The 24,817-nt window shown below is 45.3% G+C and overlaps 1 protein-coding gene across 3 annotated transcripts in view; it reads right to left on the bottom strand.

Moving 5' to 3' along the window:
• KDM2B (lysine demethylase 2B) overlaps nt 1-24,817 on the bottom strand; it is a 135,646-nt gene that overhangs the window by 90,135 nt on the left and 20,694 nt on the right. Inside the window, exons 5-6 of one of the 3 annotated variants that reach the window (XM_051972746.1) lie at nt 15,851-16,029; nt 14,540-14,646 (exon numbers count right to left, since the gene is read on the bottom strand). The exons of 1 other annotated variant lie outside the window; for it this stretch is intronic. In XM_051972746.1, the coding sequence (XP_051828706.1) occupies nt 14,540-14,646; nt 15,851-16,029 (286 nt within the window). Of the gene's footprint in view, nt 1-1,986; nt 2,248-14,539; nt 14,647-15,850; nt 16,030-24,817 lie in introns of those variants that run through there. One more of the 3 variants, XM_051972748.1, reaches the window with a different exon arrangement.

Below are 24,817 nucleotides of genomic sequence, written 5' to 3'. Positions count from 1 at the left end.
TGTGGGCACCTTCTCCTGGGCACCGCTGGGCTATCTGCCCTTGCCCTGTCCCCCTCCAACCCAGCCCAGCCGAGCCCCACACTCGGAACTCGCTGCAGTTTCCGTCTCAAGCTAACTCTTGCTTTTTCCAAAGAGGGCAAAAAAAAAGGGGAGGGGGCAGCATTTCCCAGCCTCCAAACCCACCACACCTCCTAGGACCAACTAAATTAGGCACCGTTTCAAAATATTAGTCCCTCCCATCCCCTTCCCCCTCGAATTATCTCGTCTTCCTTCTAAATCCTGGCTCCATTTCTACTGAACATGAATCTTGGGAAAAAATCCTCAGAACCCCGTTTTGGGAGAGAGAACCCCGACCAGACTACTGTTACTCCGCCCCCCTCCCAACTTGTTTTCCTTACTGAAATTGGGCTCAGGTGTCTACAGAGATGGCAGGGGAGGGAGCCAGTAAGGAAGTTCCCTCCCCTTCCAGGATGGACACCAGCCAAACTTTACCTCCCCCCTGCACCCCCAGATACTTCTACTTCTAGAAAACTCCCGAGGACCCGGTTCTCCTAAGTCTAATCTCAATGCCCAAGCCCGATGCTCCCCCTCCAACTGGCCACCAACAACTCAAGCTGAAAGTCAGCCGGGGAAAGGAGGGATAAACTTCTCAACCACACTCCCGGGGAAGGGGGATTTCCCGCTGGAGGAGGAAGGAGGCCTGAGACAGCCCCATCCGCACAGGCACCCACTCCGGTCTCTGGCACACTTGCAATGCTAGCAGACTGCCCGGAGACCGATGGCCCTCGAGGCCCCGGGGCCCCTTAGAGCCTCTCCCCTCCTCCCCACCCCCCACCCCCCCAGCTGGACGTTCCAGCCACTGTATGGCTCCAGGCTGTCAAGGACTGAGAGGCGCTTTGGTGGGAAGGAGGATGCAGGCTAGGGGGGTGCTGGGAAGGATGGCCCCTGCCATCTCTCCCGTCCTCCCCCCTCCCCTGGCTGCATGGCTCCGGTAAGCTACGCCTTTGCACTGACCTCTGCTGCTTCCTCTTCCAAAGCACACCGCAGTCACATGGGCCACGCACGGCTCTCTGCCACAGCCAACTAATCTTCCCCCCACCCCAGCCTAGCCCTGGCCAGCCCGGCCCGCTGCTCCTCCCGAGCCCACCCGTGGGCACGGAATGCACACATCCACACCCGTCTGTCTGTCTGTCTGTCTGCCTCAAGCCAGGTCTCCAGCTTCCAGATGGGCGGCCCTGCTCAGCTTGGGCTTTTCCAGGGCGGGAGATGGGGACTACAGTCCTTCTACAGTTGGGGGGGGGTGCTGAAAGACCCCTGTCCCTGCAGAAAAAAGCCCCCAAACTAGGAAGCTCCAAAGTGGACGTCTAGAGGGGGTCTCCCTCTCTAAGAAGCCCTAATTGGCCGGGAGCTCTGAGGGTCGGGGCACCTGAAGGGATCAACTTTCCAGTCCTGGCTCAGGGTCCTCCCCCTGGAGGCAGGGAGAGCCCGCGTCCGTCCCCGCCCCCTTCCCCCCAGCCCCGGGCGGCTTCACCCAGTCCTCCAACTTGAGAAAACTCCGCCCGCCCGCCTAGCTGGCGGTGGCGAGCACGGGTACTGTGGGCGTCCCCTCCAGCGGAGGTCCGAGCCCGGACCGAGCAGGGGTGACAGTAGGGAGGGCGCGCAGGCGCGCACACATGCACACACGCAGGACACCCATCAGCCCCCCCAATACACACACACTCACGCGCGCAGCTCCTGCCCACACAAAGCCGGGACACAGACACACACCCGCGCGCACACACGCACACACACACTGGCGCGCGCACTCACACCCCTAGATCTGCGCACAGAGGCGGGCTAACACACCCGCTCACAGCCGCCTCCTCCTCCCCCTCCGGGGCATAAGCCGAAGACCAGCCCACCACACATCCAGGCGCACACACAACACGCGCGCGCACACCCCCACGCAGGCAGACAGCGCTCGGGGGGTGGGGGCCGGGGGCGCACCGAGCCTGGCGGCCGCAGCTCCGCTGCACCCTCCCCAGCCGGTCCGGGCCGGCCCTGCCCGCGCCACGCCGCGCCGCTCCCTCGGTCGGTCGCTGGGGTTACCCTGGCCTCCTCGGCCCCGCGCACCCCAGCTGCCAGGCCCAGGTGGCCAGTGAGCCCAGGGGAGCCTGGCCTTCCGTCCCCGCTGGGCGGGCTTCCTTCCTTCCTCCCGGGAGCTGGGGGTTAGCTGGCCGAGCTCATCCCCGCGCTGAAACTGAACACCAGCGCCGAACCAAGCCCAGCCGGAGCCCGGGCGGGCGGGCGGGTGGCTGGCTGCAAGGGGGGGACGCGGCGGCGGCGGCAGCGCCCAGCCCCAGCGAGCGGCAGGGGACGCCGCCGCCCACAGCTCGCCCGGCCTGGGAGGGGAGGGGAAGCGAGAGGGGAGGGCCACTTTCACTCTCTCCCAGACCCCCTCCCCCGGCTCCTTCCGACCAGAACCCCAAGGGGTGAGCACTAAGGCCCGACGAGAGTCCCGGTGGCCCTCGGCAAAAGTCCATCCTTGTTCGAGATTGCACGCCCCGCGCGTCCCAGCCACTAAGTGGCACGCAATGGGAAAGGGGGATCCGGACTTAAGGCACCCTTGGGAGGGGATCACGATCTGGGGAGGGAGCAGGACACCCCTGGAAGGGGCTGAAGTAGAGAGAGCCTGGGGTCCCGAAGCCAGAGACCAACCTTGTTCAAAGATTCCAGGATCTAGGAAGCCGGGAGAGAGAGGAGTGGTCATCTGGTCTCAGTATCCTCATTTTAGAGAGGGAGACAAAAATGATACTCTTCCCATCCCACGCTCCTCCTCCCCTTAAGTAACTGCCCAAGTCAAACCGAGGAGGAGAGATTCGCATTCGTATTCTGAGCCTCCAAGTCCATCTCTGCCCTTCTCTCCATTTGCTTATTCACTTCTAAGTGACCTTGGACAAAGGACCTCCCTCTGTCACCCCGGCTTCAAAAGGAAAGACTCCCGGGGACTGTCTAAAAGTCCACACCAGCTCCAGTATTCTAGGAATCCTCCAGGATCCACCTGAATTTCCCCAGGGGAGGGGAGGGCCCTGGGGGTTTTAAATGCTGAAAAGCAGCTTCTAACTCAGAATCCACAACTCTTCATTTTCGCAGGATGGAGAGGGGAACTTGGAAGGGAGGGGAGCCCCAGTGTTGAGGGGAGAGATCAAGGCCAAAATGACGCACATCCAGCCTAGAACTCCTGACTTAGGACAGGGCCCCCTTTCCACTCTACCACAAATGACCCCAGAACCACAAAGAGTTAATTGGATACTAACCACCCCATATCCATATCGTGACTTAAGAGAAACCCATCTAGATGCCCTTCTGCTCATTGTGGGGACAAGCCAAGGTCAGAGTCTGGGTCCAAAATGGGGTCAGTGTGGACTGGCTACTACCAAGTCCATCTTGAAATTATTTTTTTCTTTGAAGAAAAAAAAAAAAAGGAGGCAGGAGAAAAAACCTATACAGTGAAAAAAAAATTCCAACTAATTGGTCTCTAAAGGTTCTAGATTAAAAGTCTTAACAGCTTAAGAGAAGGCAGCAGATCTGGGCTCTGGAAAAAAGTTCTCACAATTCTCTCTATTCAGTAAGCCACTTTGTGTGGTCTCACGTTCACGGTGCTGTGCCCCACAAAGGGAAAAAGCTATAAACTTGCAAGTCAGAAAACACGGGTTTGAAAAAGCCCAAACAGAACACTGTGCAATGAGAATAACCAGGTCCGAGAGGGAAAAGCTGAGAAAAAACCACCTCCCTCCTCTCTTTACACAGGTGAGCGCCTATGGCTATGGAATCCAGCATACACTGTCATTCCTCCGCGATGGACTGACTGATTTTGTTGAAATGTTTTCTTTTTCTGTCTTTGTTGTAAGAGATGGCTCACTCCTCCTGGGACAGGTTCAGAAATGAAGATTGGTACAGAAATTAAAAAGTCAATAAAACGAAGGAAAAATGGGAATTGTGTAGTCTAAGGACTATGCGCTCCCCACCTTTGAGAATCTTGAGATTCAACTCAGAAGGTTTTTTCTGACTCGTGAGGATGGGAGAGGGAGGGGTCTCTATTCCTCTCTCCCCTCTCAAATTATCACATTTATTTATGTGATATTTATGCAAGTACATTTATATTTCCTTCTAAGAAAATAGGTAAAATATATTTTGTCTTTGTCTTCTAAATGCTAGCAGGACTGGATTCCTAGCTCTGGGATCTTGGAAAAATCCCTTCTTCCTCTAGCAGGATTGGATTCCTAGCTCTGGGATCTTGGAAAAATCCTTTCTTCCTCTAGCAGAACTGGATTCCTAGCTCTTTGATCTTGGAAAAATCCCTTCTTCCTCTATCAAGACTGGATTCCTAGCTCTGTGGTCTTGGAAAAATCCCTTCTTCCTCTAGCAGGATTGGATTCCTAGCTCTTTGATCTTGGAAAAATCCCTTCTTCCTCTAGCAGGACTGAATTCCTAAATCTGTGATCTTGGAAAAGCCCCCTTTTCCCCTAAATCATCTGGTCTCCAACTTGCTGACTTCAGGACCCTCCTGCCATTCTTAAAATTACTGGAGTCTCCACCACGGGTTATACCTATGAATATTTAACTGTATTGGAAGTTTCTTCGTATTATTATGAAAATAGTTTTGACCTTGTAGCCCCCCGAGGCCTGCTGGCTTGGATGTTCCCAAAAGGGTTTTTCCTGGGTCTATAACCTATAACTCATTCTTTTCTCTCTAGCCTTGTGATTTTAGACTCACTTACCCCAAGTCTGAATTTCTAGGAACTCCCTATTTCAAAGAAAAGTGTCAGAAAGGGAGGATCATATAATTTAAAAAGGCCTCCGGGGACAGCTAGTCGATCCTCATTTTACATAGAGGGAAACTGAGGCCCAGAAAAGAGACTCAAGTGGTGGGAATTAGAAGAGGATTTGAACCCTAGTCCCGGAGGCACTTTTCCACTATCAACATCCCTCCACAATATCCATCAAGAGAGGTTTCTGCTCAGCTTCCAGTTCACGAAATCCCAGAGAGTAAGGACTTAATCCGGCCCATGGGGGAGAAGAAGAAGTCTTCCCTTGCATCTCCTGCAGCTTCTCCTCAGTACCACTAAGCGGCAGAGGGACTAGCAGCTTTTCAGAGTGGATTCGTTATCCAAATGGTACCTCCTCATGCCCACTGCCCATCCTCTGATGGCCCCTTGGCTTGCCAACCTTCTCTGGGAAAAAGAAGTCGACCCTCTTCGAGGCAAGCAAAAGAAGTGGGTTCTGGTCCATGCTTCAAACTCCCCAAGCCTGTGACTCTCTACAAATGACTGTTTCTTGAGGTCTCAATTTCCCCATCTGGAAAATGGGAATAAAAATGTCTGCCCTTTCTACTCCTACTGTTCTTTTAGTGAATGGAGGTGAAAGCACTCTGAAATTCACAAGACTTAGGAATCCATCCAGTTCTTTCTTGGGGAGGGGGGAATGTTAGTCTTCGGGGGCAAGGGCCTTTACCCCAGGAGCATAGAAGAAGGATTGGAAAGGACTTGAGAGGTCACCTAGCTCAACGAAAGCATTTTACAGATAAGGAAAACTGAGGTCCTGGAATATGGAGACCCAAGGTCACATAGCAATAAGTTTCATCCCTAAATCCTAGCTCCGTCATTTCCTTCAAGACTCAGTTTGAGAAGAAGCCTCCCGCAGGCCCGCCTTTCTGAGCCCGTTTCCTCTGAGAATTTTTACACAGGGGATACCTTGTCCACACCCATGTTGTCTTCCCTTTAAAACGGGAGCTCCTTAAGAGTAAAAACCCTGTTTTTCCCTGAGAGGTGCTAACTACAGGGTGTGTTTTGAGGGGGAGGAACAGGTCAGAATGAACCTGCGATCTCACTGGATACAGGAAAGTTCCCAAGAGGAAAATCCTGCCACCAATGGAGATCTGTTCCATTTTCTAACATACCTCTTAAGCACTTGGGGGGGCAGCTGGTGGTACAGTAAAGAGAGCCCCAGCCCTGAATCAGAACCTGAGTTCAAATTTCTCCTCAGAAAACTTACTAGCTGTGTGACCCTGGGCAAGTTATTGAATCCCATTACATCAACAATAACAAAAAATTTTTGGAAGGGAGGAATTAAGTGATTAAGTGATTTACCCAGCGGTAACCCAGACAGTACCTGTCGGGCGTAGTAACCAGGTCTTTCTACTGGCCCTTTATGGTACACTACCTCAATGATACCTGGGATCATAGAGACATGGCTGGGAATCAGTGTGGGGGAGCGGATGGGTCTTTGGAGTTACAGTCCAAAACTCCTATGTTCAAACTCAGCTCAAGATACCTATGAAATACGTGATTACGGGGAAATCACTGAACCTCAGTTTGCCCCTCTGTAAAATGGGAGTCATTATACTGACACCCCAATCTCATAATATCATAGGGAAAGGGCAGCTAGGTAGTGCAGTGCTAGAGTACCAGTCCTGAAATCAGGAGGACCTGAGTTCAAATCTGGCCTCAGACATGGAACACTTCCTGGCTGTGTGACCCTGGGCAAGTCACTTAACCCTAATTGCCTCAATTAAAAAAAAAAAAAAATCATAGGGAAGAAGGCATCTTACATTCTAACCTATTTTACAGATAGGGGTCTGGGTTGAAGCTGAATTCAAATCCAAGTTTCCCTTGACTCGAGTACAGCGCTAGGATAGAGAGGGAAGCACTAGCACAGGAGTAATTCACCTAATCCCAACAGAGAAATGCCAGGTGGAATAGGTAAGCTCACCTGTAATTCTTGGCTGCCCTGGCTCTCTTCAAGACTCAGCTGAAAAGTCATCTCCAGAAGAGCCTCTAGTCCCAACCCTATGGGAACACTCCATTACCGAGGGGCTGAATATTGAATCTGGATATTTGCTAAAAATTGCACCAAACTTATCTCCTCCTGAGTAGGACATTGGGCAAGTCACTTTACCAGTCACTGCCCCAGATAACTGGTAAAACACTATATAGGGCAGAAGAGGGGCTCAGCCTTATATGTATGGCTAGGCTTCCCTTACTTGGGGTTTCTCTCTATAAAGGAAATCACAGGTCTGGTTAAAAAAAATCACCTACTGTGCGCAACACACAGTGTGCATTATGCCAAATACTAGTTTATCCTGGGCATTTGCATGACAAATAATTTCCCTGACACTTGCTAAGAAAAAAGAATATGCTGGAGCAGGGGATATGTGGAGGTCTTCACATCTTTTGTTCCCTCATTAAGCAGCAATGCTCCTTCAATTCCAATCGACCCTCCCATAGTTTCCCCAAACACCTATGAACAAGCAGTATGAAAATTTCCACGCAAGAGAATACACAGTCCTAAATGTTCAGAGTTCAGGATCATTACATTTTTAAAACAGTTCATAAACTCTTGAATAATTTATCAAGTGTTTTTCACAGCACAACCCAATAACATGGCGAGTCTAAATATTCTTCTGCCCATTTTACAGATGAAGAAACCAAAGTTCCAAGCTGCTAAGTTACTTGCCCAATGACACACAGCTAAGAAGCAGCAAAAATAGGAATGTAAAGATTTGGCTTTCTTTCTACAAAAAGCGAGCTAGAAACCCAAGAAATTATCCAGTTAATACATTATCCAGTTAATACATCCCCCTAATTTCATTCATTTCTACAACCACAGGACTTTTCCAAGGAGAAGGAGCTCCCCTAAGCAGGAATTCCTTGCCTGGGGAAAACCCCAGGTGCAGGGATCTCGGAGTCCCATCCAATCCCACCCGACGAGCTCCCGGAACAGCCTAAAAGCTGGCATTTATACAGGGCTTAAAAGCTTGCAATGAACTTTACACTGGGGTCTTCCTCACAACAGCCCTGGCAGAGGAAGGCTATCATAGGATCCCCATTTTACAGATAAGGAAACTGAGGCAGAGGGAGCCTATTGGCAGGGTCCCACCGCTAGTGTCTGAGACCGAATTCGGGTTTTCTGACTCCAGGCCCGAGCAATTTCCACAGCCCAAACCAGTCCTCTGATCTTGTACGAAGGCCTCCAGTGAAAGGGGAACCCGAGGCTCCTCTCAGAGAACAACATTAGTTTTAGAAAGAAATCCCAGCCCTGTGGGAGCCCTGAGTCTCAGCCCAGAAATCTTGCTCCTCCGTTGAATCACTGAAGGCAGGGAACAGCCTAACTCGGAAGTCACATCCCTGTGACCTATGACCTTAGGTGAGCCCCATTAAGACCCTTCTGAAAAATGGGAGCGTTGGATTGAACGGCCTAAGAGGGCTCTTCCAGCTAAAAGACCTTGATTCTAGGAGATTTGAATTCCCCACACCAACGCAGCACCTTGTTCCTTAGTATGACCTGGGGCAATATTACTCAGCTCTCAGGGATTCCCTGGTCTTATCTGTCAGAGGAGGGCTCTTCCAGCTGTCTATCTCCGCTCCCACAACCTAACCAAGATGGAAGGGGATTGGGCAGAATTTGGAATTTTTCCTTTTAAGGGCAGAGGGAATAGACAAAACCTTCCCACCATCTTTCTTTCTAATCATCCCAGCTGGAAGAAATAGCCCCAAGGCTTCAGAGGATTCAGATGGTTCCAAGACCAGAAGCTACAAGAGGAAAGCATCATTAAGATGGGGAATTCTGTATACTGTAACCTATTTAACATGTAAAGGACTGCTTGCCATCTTGGGGAGGGGAAAAATCAGAACAGAGGTGAGTGCAAGGGATAATGCTGTAAATAATTACCCTGGCATGGGTTCTGTCAATAAAAAGTTATTGAAAAAAAAAAAAAAGATGGGGAATTCTGGTCAAGAGAAAAGTGGGTGTGAAGAATGGGATTTGGTCCCTGCAGCTTCTTAGCTCTGTGACCCAGGGCAACCTCCCAGACTATGCCTCAGTCTGCAGGTCTTTAAAATGGGAGGAAGCTGTCCAGGGGCCAGATGGGAAGAAAGAGCATTGAAAACGTTAAAGCAGCCAGCAGACAAATGGCTACAGTGGTTTGTTCCAATCATCCAGACTAAGTATGGGCTCTTTGAGGTCATTCTTTAAAAAGATCAGAGGAAAAGCACTTGGGAAAATGTTTTAAAAGCAGCAGTTTTCCAACTTGGTAACTGTTCAAAGGCAGAGCCCAGCACATGGGAAGGTGAGATCTAGCAATATATTATTGGGTCCACAGGATGGAGAGCTGGGAAGGACCCGAGAACATAGAATGTCAGAACTGGAAGGGATCTTAGAACAGGGGGTGTCAGAAATGGAAGGGATCTTAGAACGGGGGTGTCAGAAATGGAAGGGATCTTAGAACAGGGGTGTCAGAAATGGAAGGGATCTTAGAACAGGGGTGTCAGAAATGGAAGGGATCTTAGAACAGGGGGTGTCAGAAATGGAAGGGATCTTAGAACGGGGGTGTCAGAAATGGAAGGGATCTTAGAACAGGGGGTGTCAGAAATGGAAGGGATCTTAGAACAGGGGTGTCAGAAATGGAAGGGATCTTAGAACGGGGGTGTCAGAAATGGAAGGGATCTTAGAACAGGGGGTGTCAGAAATGGAAGGGATCTTAGAACGGGGGTGTCAGAAATGGAAGGGATCTTAGAACAGGGGTGTCAGAAATGGAAGGGATCTTAGAACAAGGGGTGTCAGAAATGGAAGGGATCTTAGAACAGGGGGTGTCAGAAATGGAAGGGATCTTAGAACAGGGGTGTCAGAAATGGAAGGGATCTTAGAACGGGGGTGTCAGAAATGAAGGGATCTTAGAACAGGGGTGTCAGAAATGAAGGGATCTTAGAACAGGGGTGTCAGAAATGGAAGGGATCTTAGAACGGGGGTGTCAGAAATGGAAGGGATCTTAGAACAGGGGGTGTCAGAACTGGAAGGGATCTTAGAACAGGGGGTGTCAGAAATGGAAGGGATCTTAGAACAGGGGGTGTCAGAAATGGAAGGGGCAGGAGAACAAGGAATGTCAGAGCTGGGAGAGAACAAGGAAGGATCTCAGAACAGGGAATGTCAGAGCTGGAAGAAGCTTTAGAACAGAGAATGTCACAGCTAGGAGAAGCCTTAGAACAGGGAATATCAGAACCAGAAGGGGCCTTAAGCCAAGTCAGTAAGCATTTAGTAAGGGTTCTCTGCAGTAAGGGACTCGGATAGAAAGAAAAGTAATAACCAGTTTCTGCCCTGAAGAGTTCACATTCTAATCAGGGAGACCACATGCAAAGAACTCTATATAACCAAGCTGTATAGAGAATAAAGCGGAGGCGATTTCAGAGGAGAGGACACTGGGAAAGCCTGAAACACAGAACGTCCAAGTTGGAAGGGTCCTTGTAACAGAAAACGGCAAAGCTGGGACACGAAAACAGAGAATGTCATACCTTGAAGGGCCGTTAGAACACAGAATGCCAGAAAGACAAACATAATGACACTGAAAGACTGAAAATTCTGAAAGCCATGACATGATTTCACCGGACAAACAGCGAGCTATGGATGTAAAATACGGCATACATCGTCAAACAAGCACAATGTATTAGTCTGTCTCAACTATACTTCTCTGCTAAAAAGGAGATCTCTAGTGGAGAAATGGAATTGAGAATTAAAAGCTGTCACTTTGAAAAGCATCCAAAAAGCTTACTTGAAATAAAAGGTTAGAATGAGAAGGCAGAATGTTATGGAATATTATTGTTCTGTAAGGAATGACCAGCAGGATGAATACAGAGAGGCCTGGAGAGACTTACATGAACTGATGCTAAGTGAAATGAGCAGAACCAGGAGATCATTATACACTTCGACAACGATATTGTATGAGGATGTATTCTGATGGAAGTGGATTTCTTTGACAAAGAGACCTGAGTTTCAATTGATAAATGACGGACAAAAGCAGCTACACCCAAAGAAAGAACACTGGGAAACGAATGTAAACTATCTGCATTTTTGTTTTTCTTCCCGGATTATTTATACCTTCTGAATCCAATTCTCCCTACGCAACAAGAGAACTGTTCGGTTCTGCAAACATATATTGTATCTAGGATATACTGCAACATATCCAACATATAAAGGACTGCTTGCCATCTAGGGGAGGGGGTGGAGGGAGGGAGGGGAAAAAAATCGGAACAGAATCGAGTGTCAATATAATGTAATTATTAAATAAAAAATTAAAAAAAAAAAAAAAAAAAAAGCTGTCACTTTGAAAAGCATCCAAAAAGCTTATTTGAAATAAAAGGTTAGAATGAGAAGGCAGAATGTTATGGAATATTATTGTTCTGTAAGGAATGACCAGCAGGATGAATACAGAGAGGCTTGGAGAGACCTACATGGACTGATGCTAAGTGAGATGAGCAGAACCAGGAGATCATTATACACTTCGACAACTATACTGTATGAGGATGTATTCTGATGGAAGTGGATCTCTTTGACAAAGAGACCTAATTCAGTTTTAATGGATAAATGATGGACAGAAACAGCTACACCCAAAGAAAGAACACTGGGAAACGAATATGAACTATCTGCATTTTTGTTTTTCTTCCCGGGTTATTTATACCTTCTGAATCCAATTCTCCCTGTGCAACAAGAGAACTGTTCGGTTCTGCACACATATATTGTATCTAGGATATACTGCAACATATCTAACATATATAGGACTTCTTGCCATCTAGGGGAGGGGGTGGAGGGAGGGAGGGGAAAAATCAGAACAGAAGTGAGTGCAAGGGATAATGTTGTAAAAAATTACCCTGGCATGGATTCTGTCAATATAAAGTTATTATAAAATAAAATAAAGTAAAATAAAGAATGAGAAGACAGCTTAGAACACAAAATGACAAAGGGGATCTTAGAATTTCAGGACTAGGGTGGGCCTTGGAACACAAAGGATCACAGTTAACAAGGACCTCACCACTGAAAGACATCTGAGAACACAGAAAATCAAAGCTAGAAAAGCTGGAAAGCTACTATAGAAAATAATGTCAATTACACAAGCAATCCTTAGAAGTGACGGATATGGATTGGGAGGATCTAGGTATGAATCTCAGATCTACTCCCTGACCTGTAATTAATCACTGTTCACCTTTATTATATAACAAGAGGACTGAATCAATTGACATCTCAGGTCCCTCATAGTTCTTATTTTAGGATAAGAAGAGGAGGGAAGGAAAGAAATATTTATCAAGTTCCTATAATGCACCAGACATTATCTTAAAGCATTTTTAAACTTTATCTAACTGATTCTCACAATAAACTTAGGGAGCAGATTGTTGTTGTTATTATTATTATTATTATTACCCTCATTTAACAGTTAAGGAAACTGAGGCAGACAGCAGCTAAATGACTTCTCCAGGATCACACACCTAAGAAGTGTTTGAGGTTATATTTGCACTCGTCTTCCCGACACCAGGCCCAGTGTTCTATCCACTACACCATCTAGTTGTCTTGAGAGCTCAAACTTGTTAAAAAAGAGAGACAGAAACAGAGAGCCAGAGAGAGATAGACAGAAGCAGAGACAGAGAAAGAAAGAGAGACAGAGAGAGGGAGGGAAGGAGGGAGACAGAGAATATTTGTAAAGTATTCGATACAATGCCAAATGCTTGCAATGGTGATGGTGATGATGGTGATGAGGTCAGAGGGATGAGATTTTGGGGATATATTCTAAATTTCCTCATTTGATGAGGTCTGGAGAAATTACACCCAAATTCCCCTACCTTAGCTTCCTCTGCGTGCTCTATGTGATCGAGTGACTCCGGTCTTTCTGCTTACTCCCTTCACCATCTCAGGGCCTGGTTTTCTGGGCTTCCTCAGCAAAAATCCCACCTTCTATAAAAGACTTTTCCCAATCCCCCTTAAAGCTGACGGTTTCTCTTTATTATCACCTCCACCCATCCTGTTCATGTTGCATGTTGTTTTGCCAATTAAATCGTGGGCTCCCGGGGAGAGGAGACCGGAGGAGGTTTTTGATTTTATTTTCTTGGCTTTTCTTATCATCTCCAGTGCTTAACATAGTGTCCAGCACACGAATAATACGGTCCTTGATCACACATTGATCCGACTAATTATAACAAGCAAGAAAAATGGAAAAAGTTCAGGAAGATCCGAGTTCAAATCCAGCCTCAGGGACTCAGTGGGCAAAAAAAATTGTCTCAATTCCTTCATCAGTAAAATGGGGATAACAATAGCACCTACCTGCCAGGACTGTTGGGAGAAGCAGATGGAACAGAATTTATAAAGGGCTTGGTGCACACACTTGCACACAGCAAAGTACTCCATAAATGCCAGTTGCTATCATAATTATTTATGAAAAAATCCCAAATAAATCCCCCAGAAGTCCAGTCTTCTTTATCTATGTTTGTTAAAAGACATCAACTTTGTTTTTTTCCGAGAGAACAAATGGACTGATTCCAAGGTGACAATTTTGTTTCTATCACAATCTGAGTACCCATAAGGCACTCCCTTGGCCACCAGCTGGAGCTGGGAAATCTATCTGCCCTACAGCACAATAGGCAAATTAGAAGAGAATGAACTTTGGAAGGATTGTGTATAAACCTAATTCAACAAATTCTATTCCGGTGGTGAAACAAACAAAAGAGCGCTGTTCAGTGCTCTTCAAAAGAATCCTATTCTGAAACCTTTTCTGAGGAAAGTGAAGGTGGTTTTTTATAAGTGAAATGCTGGTCCTGCTAATTTTTCTTCCATGTGGATCAAGATTTGCCAGGTTTCCCTAAGGTGGAGTATGAGTGTATACGGTGCCATTTGTGGAAAGTGACTTTAATTCATTTCTCATTTAAAATTACTCCCTCAGTTGGGAGCCACGAGAAAAGGAAATGTCGGATTGAAGGACATGGTCCCATGATAGTTACTGGGAGAAGAGGTCTGGAATATCAAAGTCCTTTCCCATTGGTCTAACTTTGAGCTCCTGCTCTGGCCCCAGAAGGAAGCCTTGGCTCGAATGCAGGAAAGAGAGAAAAACCAATATGGTGGGAGAAGGTCCACAGACTCGAGTCCCCTATGGCGGAACTTGCTTGAGAATATTTAATGAGATACCCTAGTATTTTCTAAGTCAGTGGGTTTGAAAACTTCCATGTTATAACTGACACGAAAAAGGGTTCTTCTATCCAATACAAAGATGGAAAAAGAGAGTCCAGGGAAAGACCAAGACCCTTACCTGGGCTGATGGTATCGTCCCTGTATCTCTCTAAGTATGCTCCCCAATTCGCACAGCTATTAAGTAGCTCGGGCAAGACTGGCTCCCAAGTACGGCAGGCTACCCGTTACGACCTGCCGCCTGTTGCCAAGCTGTATCTACTCAGCTGTGGCAAGCTCCTCAAGGACTGGAGCTGTCTTCCATTTTATTGTTGTATCCTAGCACCTACAATGGCGAGTGTCATACAGCAGGTGCTTAATAATGACTATGATGATCTGCAGCCCTTTCTATACGAGACCGAGGTCCGAGGGTTTGGGGACTCTTGGGAGAATCCCCTCGAAGGCTGGACCCGAATAACAAGAAGCCCCTCTCCACTCCTCAGCCCTCCCTTTAAACTGGGCGTCTACACCCGGGCCCACACCGCCCCACCCTGCCCTCTACCCCAACCCTGAATGGCCTTACTTCTTAACCTTGGGGTACTTCATCTCTGCAATGAGATTGGTAGACTCCGTCTGCTTCTCTTTCAGGTGCTGGGGCCACATGTTGTCTACCCAGTCCACCAAGTCGATCTGAAAGCCACACAACCACGCACCCATCAGGGCGGCTGCCCCTGGCTTGGTTCGGCCTGGCCTGGAGGTCCCGTCCTTCCCTCTCCGCCAAGGCCAGAGATCTCCGAAGGCCGTGCTCCCATTCTCACCTCCGCTTCTTAGAATCCCAAGCTTCGGCTACCAGCTCCTACGGGAAGTCTTCCCTGATTGCCTTACCTGGTAAATCCTCCACAGGTTATTACGTCTACACTCTCTGGCTATATCTTGAACCTCCCCACCACTGCCAACCCATCCTTCCGGGAGAATGTAAATACCTTTAGGAACACCCGGCACACAGAAGGCACTTAATAGGTAATGGCTGGATTAGATTGGCTTAGTTAAATTAGATGGATGGTATTGACTTGGATTGGGTTGAGTTGGTTTGAACTGGACTGCACTGAATTAATTTGATTATACTGATTTGAATTGAGCTGGGTTGGGTTGAACTGTGTCATATCCAATCCAAAGGGTTCTACTGAGTTGGGTTGGGTTGAGTTGAATGCTGTAGACCTTGGGCTCCAAGGACGTCTGGAGAGATTCCTAAATATCTCACAGGTTTTCTCTAAGCCCTCAGTTGTCAGCCATCTCCAGAGCTGAACCAGCCCTTCTTGTCCCCGGCAATGGCCCCTGTTCTGGCCAGGAGCTGGCCAAGGAGTTTTCTCCCTGGTGCCCTCTTCCTCCAATCTCAATCACCATTTCCAGGGGTCCACAAACTACGGCCACGAGCCAGATGCAGCAGCTGAGGACGTTTATCCCCCTCCCCCAGGGCTATGAAGTTTCTTTATTTAAAGGCCCACAAAACAAAGCTTTTGTTTTTACTATACTCTGGCCCTCCAACAGTCTGAGGGACAGTGAACTGGCCCCCTATTTAAAAAGTTTGAGGACCCCTGACTTAAGCCAATGATATACCATAGGCAGCATGGAGCCACGAATGGAATGAGCTTGGGACTTGAAGGATCTAGTGTCCCCTAGGATAAGTGACCTTACCCGGGTATTAGTTATTTCCTCTGGGAAAGGAGAGAAGGGGGATTAACTAAATGCTCTCTAGGGTCCCTTGCGGCTCTACGTCCAGTACAATCCCGGCTCGTGACAAAGGCCATACTGATCCACACCAGCAGGGCCCAGGGCCACGGAGGGAGGAGATGGGAGTCCCTGGGGAAGGAAGGAAAGGAGGGAGAGTCTTTACCACATTGGGCCGCTTGACCAGGTTCTCCAGCTTGGTGTGGCTGAACTCGAGGCTGATGACATTGTACAATTTCTCCCGTTGGTTTTCAGGCATCTCATAGTAGCGCACGAACTGGGACATACTCATCTCCGTGCCCTTCTGGCTGTTGACGTCCATCACATCCACCAGTCGCCGGCTCCCTGGCGGCAGAACCCACACACAGGCCCCCCAGCTGACTCAGGATTCAGAAAGCCGGGCTTCCCCAACCCCATCGCATCCAGCCAGCCAGCCAGCCAGCCAGCCACAGAGCTGTGAACAGGGGCTGTCTTTTTTTTTTCTATCTGCCTAATACTAGCACAGTGTTTGGCACATAGTCAGAGCTTAATAAATGGTTACTGACTAATGTGAGGGGAGACCCACTGCCCCCCACAAACTGACAAAGGCAGAGATGTGATCTGGGTTCTAAGAAAGCAGCATGGCTGGGGTGGGAGGATTTTTGATACTGACTGCCTACGGGGAATGAAACTACACAGTGGCTATGAAGTCAAGGAACCTGGGTTCAAATCCCACCTTTAACACTTAATGCCTAAGTGACTCTGAGCAAGTCATAATTTTATTGTACACATTTTCATTATCTGTAAAATCAAAAGAGTTATAGTAGTTGGCCTCTGAGACCCTTTACATGGTCCCGTGACTTTGAAAGTATAAATTTCCCCATCTAGCAAAGGGATGATAGCAGTACTTTTCTAACCAGAGAGAATTACAGAAATGTGAAAAATATCAGAACTCTGACAATCACCACTACAGAGGACTGAAGGCAATATATGTGTCCCTTCTTTCAACAGAGAGGTGAGGGGCTACAGGTACAGAATGAGACATACATAGTTAGTTATGAGCAATATGTTGATTTGTGTTGCTTGACTATATTTTGCTGCAAGGTTCAGATGATGGGATAGGAATCCTGGGATGTCCTATATCATATACATTATATAATATAAATATATTTTTTATTGTAAAAGATCTAAAATTGAATTATCTTATAAGTTTATTGTCATTAGCATAGCATTTTTTTATTTAAAAATTTATAGGTGAGTTATTACCATTAACCTCTAGAATTCTACCTGAATCTGAAAGACACACCCACCTACACCCACTTCCACTTCTCTTTCAAAGAGCAGTAGTGGAGTCTCTCCGTGGATTAGAATCTTAGCTTTGCAGTTAGGAAAGCTAGAGTTCAAATGCTCCTTTGGACACTTAAGCTGTGCGACTCTGGGGAAGAATCATAATTCTGATACTTAGTTTCATCTGTATCATTAGTATGATAAAGACTGTAGGTTTTACCTCAACAATGAGTCTCTATGTAAAATATTTTGTGACTATTCTACAAGTGGGAATTAATTCAAGCTTAGTCTCCCAAAAGAGAGAAGAGAAACCTCACTTTCTGCTTCTTTGCCAAAGTAAGGAACTACGTTGCAAAACATTACATATAACATAAGACTTTTTCAATATGTTGGTTAGTTTTGATGGACTGGTTTTTCCTCTTTTCTTTTTCTTCTTTGTTATAGAGTTAGCTTTTTAGAAGGGGCAAGGGTATACTGAAAAATGTAGGTGATATAAAAACCAAAGACATTAGTAAAAAAAATTTTTTTAATTTCAGTTAATGTTATTATAAGGAACAAGAGAAGGCTAGACAATCTGCCTGATTGCCTGTTTAATGTTTGGTTGCCCTGGAGCCAAAAAAAATTTTTTTTTCCTTTTTCTTTTGGAAGAAGAAATCCACCAGAGGGCATCACTGAACCAATTCTTGGCCTAGAGATCTCCAAATCCTCGTCAAAAAATTGTCCGGGTGTTCCATTCACAACTCACCCTCATCTCATATCCTCAGCATTGTCCCCCTCCTCCCTTACCCCTTCTGGACCTCCTTCTTCTACTCAAAACCTATTTACCTAGACTAGATCCAAGGGCAACAAGAGAACTAGTACCAGAGGCCTTAAAGATGCCCTGCTGCCCAATTCCCTGGGCTCGCTTTCCTCCTTAACACCTCTGGTCTTTCTACTCACTTCTCTGGAAGTCAGAAATCAGGAAATAAGAACTGGCTTATGGACCTTACTGAGTCCTGTACCTTTGAATAAATTTCTTCTCTACTCAGGTACTTCCTTTTCCCTTATCTGTAAAATCATAGTAATAATCCCTTCCCTGGGTACCTGCCTCATAGGACAGTGGTGAGAGGAGGTTGTCATAACTAGCTAAGATCTAATCTGACAAGAGCACTAGGAAGAAATAAAGGATGGAGTTATCTGGGAGATTCATTCCGTGACACTAAGAAAGTCACTCTATGTTTGTTTGTAGGCCTTGAGTTTCCCCATCTGTAAAATGGATATAATAACAGTACCTTGGTCCTAGGATTGCTACGAGAGTCAAATGAGACAATATTTATAAAGTGCTTAGAACAGTACTTGGCACATAGTAGGGACTATATAAATGTTAGCTTTTGTTTTTTTTCCCCATTTGAAAATGTAAAAATGGCCTTCAGTGCCAGGCTCCCTCCTGCTTCTAGAGTGGCAGTAGTAACAAGTACTGAGAATCACATGATGGTTAGGCTTTCACCAATCTCTAATTTGGAGACTGATGCTCTCGATTGAATTTCCTAGTCTAATGTCAAACATGCAAGGTACACTGCTAGAAGAATATAACTAAATCAGATGAATTTTGACACTTTCTATAAATGAAAGTTAAACAAGGACAGAAGCGTCAGCTAACCAGAAGTATGATTAACAGATATTTCTTGGAGAAAACAAAGACATAAGCGTTTTACTCTGTTGTCATTCACTTATTTTTCAAGAATCATGTCTGATTTTTTGTGACTCCAGTTAGGGATTTCTTGACAAAAATATTAGAGTGGTTTGTTATTTCTTTCTCCAGCTCATTTTGCAGAAAAGGAAACTGAGGCAAAAAGTTACGTGTCTTTTCCAGGGTCACATAGTTGGGCCATATTTGAACTCGGATCTTCCTGACTCCAAGTCCAGTGCTCTATCCACTGTACTACAGAGGTGCCCAGTGTTATTCTGAAATTGACTTAATGGGCAAAGGAGAGGCTCATGGGGTCATCAGAGTTTAACACTGCCATTTAACTGCTAGGACTAGTTACTTCTCCAAGGAGGGGAATCAGACATAAAAATCCCTGAGGTCCTTCTAAGACCCTTGAGCAGAGGTTTCTGTGATCCTATAAAGCCATAGTGCACTTGAGAAATAGCATAAAAGATATTCCATCATCAAGATCTTGAGATTCAGTAATCTGACCCCTGGCCAGACTACAAAGATGGATCAAAGACTGAAAGAAACACCATTCAGGTCCCAAGATGTTCACAGCCCCATTTTCTGTGGCTGCCAAAAACTACAGATAGAGTGGTTTTCCATGGTCTGGAGAATGGCTGAACAAACTGCAGAATGTGACTATAATGTCATATTATGGCACTAGAAAATTCAGAAAAACTTGGGAAGATTTATACAAGCTGATACAGAGAAAGAAAGGCAACCACATGAATAAAAAAAGACAGTAACTTCTATGAATTACATATAGCAGAGCATGGAACTCACATAGAAAAAGTTTAGGATGCTGACTTAGAAAACTAAAAATTAACATTATTCTAGGTTGTATTGAATTTTTCTCTTCTCAATCCTCATTCTCCTTGACTTCTTTGCAGCTGTTGACACTACTGAAAATCCTCTCCCTCCTTAGTACTCTTTTCTAAGTATTTAGGACATCCTTCTCCCTTGCCTTTCCTCCTCCTTCTCTGAAGGACTCTTCTTCAGATAACTCTCTCTGATCATAGATGTCCCATAGGGTTCTCTCCTAGGTCCTTTTCTCTTCTGCCTCTATACTGTTTGATTTGATGATCTCATCGACTCTCATGGATTTAATGAGCATCTCTATGCTGATTTTGCTGAATGCAAAAATGCAAAAAAAAAAAAAGTTTGAGAATTCACCTTTTATGCCTCAATCTCTCTGCTGATGTCCAGTTTTGCGTCTCCAACTACAAACTTTTCAAATGGGATGTCCAGTGGAATCTTTATTTCAACATGTCCAAAGAACTCATTATAATTTTCCCTAAACCCTTACCCTCTCCTACTTCTCGTTGACCAAAAGGAAAGTACCATCTTCTCCAGTTCCCCAGGCTCCTAACCTAGGAGTCACAGGCGTCATCCTAGTCTCTTCACTCTCTCTCACCCCGCCACATCCAAGTTGTTGCCACGGCCTGTTCACCTCTACAGCATCTTCTATCCGTTTTATTCTTATAACACCTCTTACTGATTTCACCTCTGTGGCATCTCATGTCCATCTTACCCTTATTATAACATCTCTTGTTGATTTCACCTCTATGGCATCTCTTTTCCATCTCATCCTTATAACACCTCTTGCTGATTTCACTTCTGTGGCATCTCTTGTCCATCTCACCCTTATAACAGCTCTTGCTGATTTCACTTCTGTGGCATCTCTTGTCCATCTCACCCTTATAACATCTCTTGCTGATTTCACTTCTGTGGCATCTCTTGTCCATTTCACCCTTATAACACCTGTTGCTGATTTCACCCTTACAACATCCTCTGTTGATTTCACCTCTGTAGCATCTCTTGTCCATTTCACCCTTATGCATGCTGGAATTCTATCTGCCTCCAGTCTCTCCCCATCCATCCAATTCATCCTCCATTTAGTCACTAGTGATTTTCCTAAAAATCAGGTCTGATCATGTCACCACCCTACTCAATAAACTCTAATGGCTCCTTATGGCCTCCAGGATCAAATACAAAAATCCTTTTTTGGCATTCAAAGTCCTTTATAACCTGGTCTGCTCCCACTTTTTTCAATCTTCTTACACTTTACTCCCTAATGCATAGGTTTTGATCTAGTGACATCAGCCTCCTGGCTGTTCCATGAATAAGATTCTCCATCTCTCAGCTCTAAGTATTCTCTCTCACCGTCCCCCACGTCTGGAAGATTCTTCTTCTTTTACAATGACTTTCTTGAAGTTTTAAATAACATCCCATCTCTAAAAGGAAGTTTTCCCCAAAGCTTTTTATTCCAATAACTTTTTTCTGTTGATCATTTCCTATTTATGCTGTATATAACTTGCTTTAAACATGTCTGCATATTTTAGACTGTAGACTCCTTGAGAATAATGACTATCTTTTAACTGTTTATGTATTCTCAGTGTTTCAACACAGTGCCTGGTACACAGTAAATGCTTAATATATTTTTCTCTTCTCAATCCTCATTCTCCTTGACTTCTCTGCAGTTGTTGACACTACTGAAAATCCTCTCCCTCCTTAGTACTCTAAGTATTTAGGACATCCCTCTCCCTTGCCTTTCCTCCTCCTTATCTGAAGGACTCTTCTTCAGATAACACTCTCTGATCATGGATGTCCCATAGGGTTTTCTCCTACGCCCTTTTCTCTTCTGCCTCTATACTGTTTGATTTGGTGATCTCATCAATTCTTAATAACTTATTCAGGTTCACACAGGAAGTGTCTAAATCCAGATTTGAACTCAGGAAAAGGAGTCTGATTCATTGCAAAGTCTAGCATTCTCTGCATTATGGTGCCACCTAGCTGTAAACATTAGCAACGCTGAAAAAGAATCCCAACTCCAAAAATTTGCAATGGCCAGGTTTAAGGCTAGAAAACCAAAGATGAAATAGGTCTCCTTCTTCTTGGCGAAGGGCCACAGGTGTGAAATGGTACATACATTGTCTGGCATGGCTGGGTTTGCCTGACTGTTTGTGAAGAGGGAGATTTCACTGATAGGGGTGATACAAAAATTACTATAATGAAGAAAAAAGAGGCATCAATAAAACTCATGCCCCAGAAAGGAAATATATGAATGCAAAAAGAGGTGTGAGAAGAATGCCCAGAATGAAGGATAATTATCTTCCTCTATGGAGCAGAAGGGTAGCGGGCTATAGGAGCAGGATGGTATATATGCTTTCACCAATGTCACGCTGAAAGACATTAGAAGTCACCTAGTCCAACCCCCTTGTTTTGCGGATGAAGAATGGGAGAATGAGAGAAATGACTCCAGGGTAATAAAGCATCAACGATGGCAGAACTAAGCTTGCTGATAAATATTCAATAACCAGCTCGCTGGGGGGGAAGGGGGGGGGGAAGAAGGGGCACTGCATATACTTTAAAGTTTAAAATGCATTATTAACATTTTCTCCATCGCTTTCTCAACTCTAAAGAATCTACACAACAACATGACTAAAGCTCCCAGTAAGTAGCATTTGTCAATTTCTGAGAAACGTGTGCTCACACTGAAAAGGTTTGCTCTGGCTCCAGTACACCCCTGGAAAGCATCATTTGAACTCAGTTCTTCTGACTTCCATCACTGGTGTTTTCCATCATTCCACACTCCCTTCCTATCCTAAACCGTGACTTCATTCATAGGTTTTCCTTAACTGTTTTTCTTGTGCAAGGTACTGCCCCTCTGTTACATGGACATGGATGGGGAAGAGAACTGTGTATGAAGGCTTGATAAGATCCTGATAAGAAACAGCTCCTCAAATAAAGATGTTTGAAGAGAGTCACATACTATCCTAAGAAGCTGAGAGAAAAAGCAACCCTCCATTAAGTGTCCTACAAGGATCTGTTGGAAGGCAGAACACTGAGGAAAATGGAGATGTCTGGAGGGCATTGGACATCAGTTCACTCACATATGATTCTTTTCAGATTTTTGAAGGTTATAACTGAGAAACTGTAAATCAAAGTACTATTGAGGGACTATGGGATGAGGAAATAGGAGCTGTCAAGGTCACACCTGAAAGAGAAATCTTTTTTCATCTTAAATTAGAGATGGGCACTGCTTAGGAAAAATCTCCGATTGAGAAGCCGTTAGATGAAGACAGAAACAGGAGAAACAAATGAGTTCATGAGGAGTTAGGGATAGAAGACAGAGAAGACTCAACCACAAGACATGCTTACAGATACTGGGCCGACTAACTAGAGCATGGTAGATTTTTGCTGGAATCTGTGCCTTTCAGGAGAGGTAACGCTTTGCTGAGAGCTGATTGGATGGAAAAATACAATATTGCCGTTTAGAACTACTTACAGGCTAAGAAAAGGGAAACCTCTCAGAGGTTTGTCTACATTGTCTCATTGTGCATCCCCCCAGTCCCAAGCAATTGGGGTTAAGTGGCTTGCCCAGGGTCACACAGTAGGAACTATTAAGTAGCTGAGGTCACATTTGAACTCAGGTCCTCCTGATTTCAGGGCAGTGCTCTATCCAATGAACCACCTAGCTCCCCCTCTTTTTCTGCTTTTTTTAACAGAGAGGTTATTATGATAGATAGAACAGTGGCACTGAAATCAGGAAGACCTGAGTTCAAATCCAGCATTAGACACTCAGTTGTGTAATTCTGAGCAAGTCCCTTAAAATGTTTCTCTAAAAACCCTCCATCCATTAAAAAAAAAAGAAAAAGAAAAAGATAATAATAGCAACTTTCTCAAGATGAAATGTTTAAAAAGAACTTTGAAAACCTTAAAGTGCTATGTAAATGCTAGTTGTTATTGTTGTCATCATTGTTATTTTTATATGGGACCAAAAAAAACCAACAGAGGGAGAAAGTTTGACATCTGAACTGCTGTGAATTATGCAGACTGAAGGAAAGGATGTGGCTTTCCTGATGGCTGACAGGAGAAAACACAATCTTCTGCTATTGGACTGTAAGAAAAGCAGCCTGACTCTATCACATTTCTCAGAGGCCCAGAGAAGATCTGAGGGGCTCAACAGTTCTCAGGCGCAATAAAATTGCTTGTCAATGAAAGCACACAACAATTTCACAGCCCCCTACCGAGGGTGGCTAGGTGTTAAAAAGAGCCTGACCCTGTTTCAGCAGCCCAAGAATAACAGAGAAACAGCCTCTCCCAACAGGTGACACATAGTTCAGACTATTCTCTAAAGAGAGCAACAATCTCAAGGCCAGTTGTCCAAAATCATTAAGTCTCCTGAGCCGTGAAGGTTTTCCCACTGGTGGGTTTCATATGAAGGTTTAAGTATGTGCCTGCTGTCCCCCATGGACTCTGCAACATTGGTGGGAGAGTCTGCCTCACAAATGGATTACGGTTAGACTCGTATTTGGTTACTCCTGCGCCTGCCTCCTACTGAGTAAATGGGATGATATGATATTCCTGATTTATAGTCAATAGAAGAGGATATGTCATGATTATTCTTTTTCTTGTTTTTTTTATTAAGTAAACGTTCTGGTTAGTGTTTTTCCATTCTCATTTGGAAAATGTTTCTTGTTTAAGTGTCAATTTTGTTATCGTGATGGATTGTATACAAATGGTAAACATATGCTTGGAAGTTCAGGGGCGACAGAGATAAGTAGGAGGGCACTTCCTCCCCTCCTCCACCCAGGGTTACTCCTAGGACTTTGACATAGTTTGAGGTATAGCAACACCTTTACCTGCTCACTGGGTACATAAAGGTGGGGTAAACAAACTAGCCCCAGCTCAGACAGAGAGACAGAGACAAAGAGAGACACACAAAGAGAGACAGAGAGAAAATGACAAATACAAAGAGAGAAACAGAGATTCTTAGAAACAGAGAAAAATTCACACACAGAGACAGACAAAAAGAGATAGAGACAGAAAGTGACAGACAGAAACAAGAGATACATAGACACATAAAGAGACAGAGAGACAGTGACAGAGAAAATGACATAGAGACAAAGAAAGTGACATAGAAAGAGATTCATAAAGACAGACACAGAAAAAGAGACAAAGCAGAGACAAAGAGACAGACAAAAAGAGACAGAATTAGAGAGACAGAAACAAGAGACAAAGAGACAGAATTAAACAGAAAGAGATAATCAGAAATAAGAGCTACATAGAAAGAGACACAGACAGAGACAGAGAGACAGTGACAGAAAAAGTGACAGAGACAGAGAAAGAGACACACAGAGAGAGACAGAGACAGAGAGAAAGTGACATAGA

Source organism: Antechinus flavipes, chromosome 1, assembly GCF_016432865.1.
Source record: "Antechinus flavipes isolate AdamAnt ecotype Samford, QLD, Australia chromosome 1, AdamAnt_v2, whole genome shotgun sequence".
Classification (NCBI taxonomy): domain Eukaryota; kingdom Metazoa; phylum Chordata; class Mammalia; order Dasyuromorphia; family Dasyuridae; genus Antechinus; species Antechinus flavipes.
The sequence above is the reverse complement of the archived record's forward strand: the minus strand, read 5'-3'. Positions and strand labels throughout refer to the sequence as shown.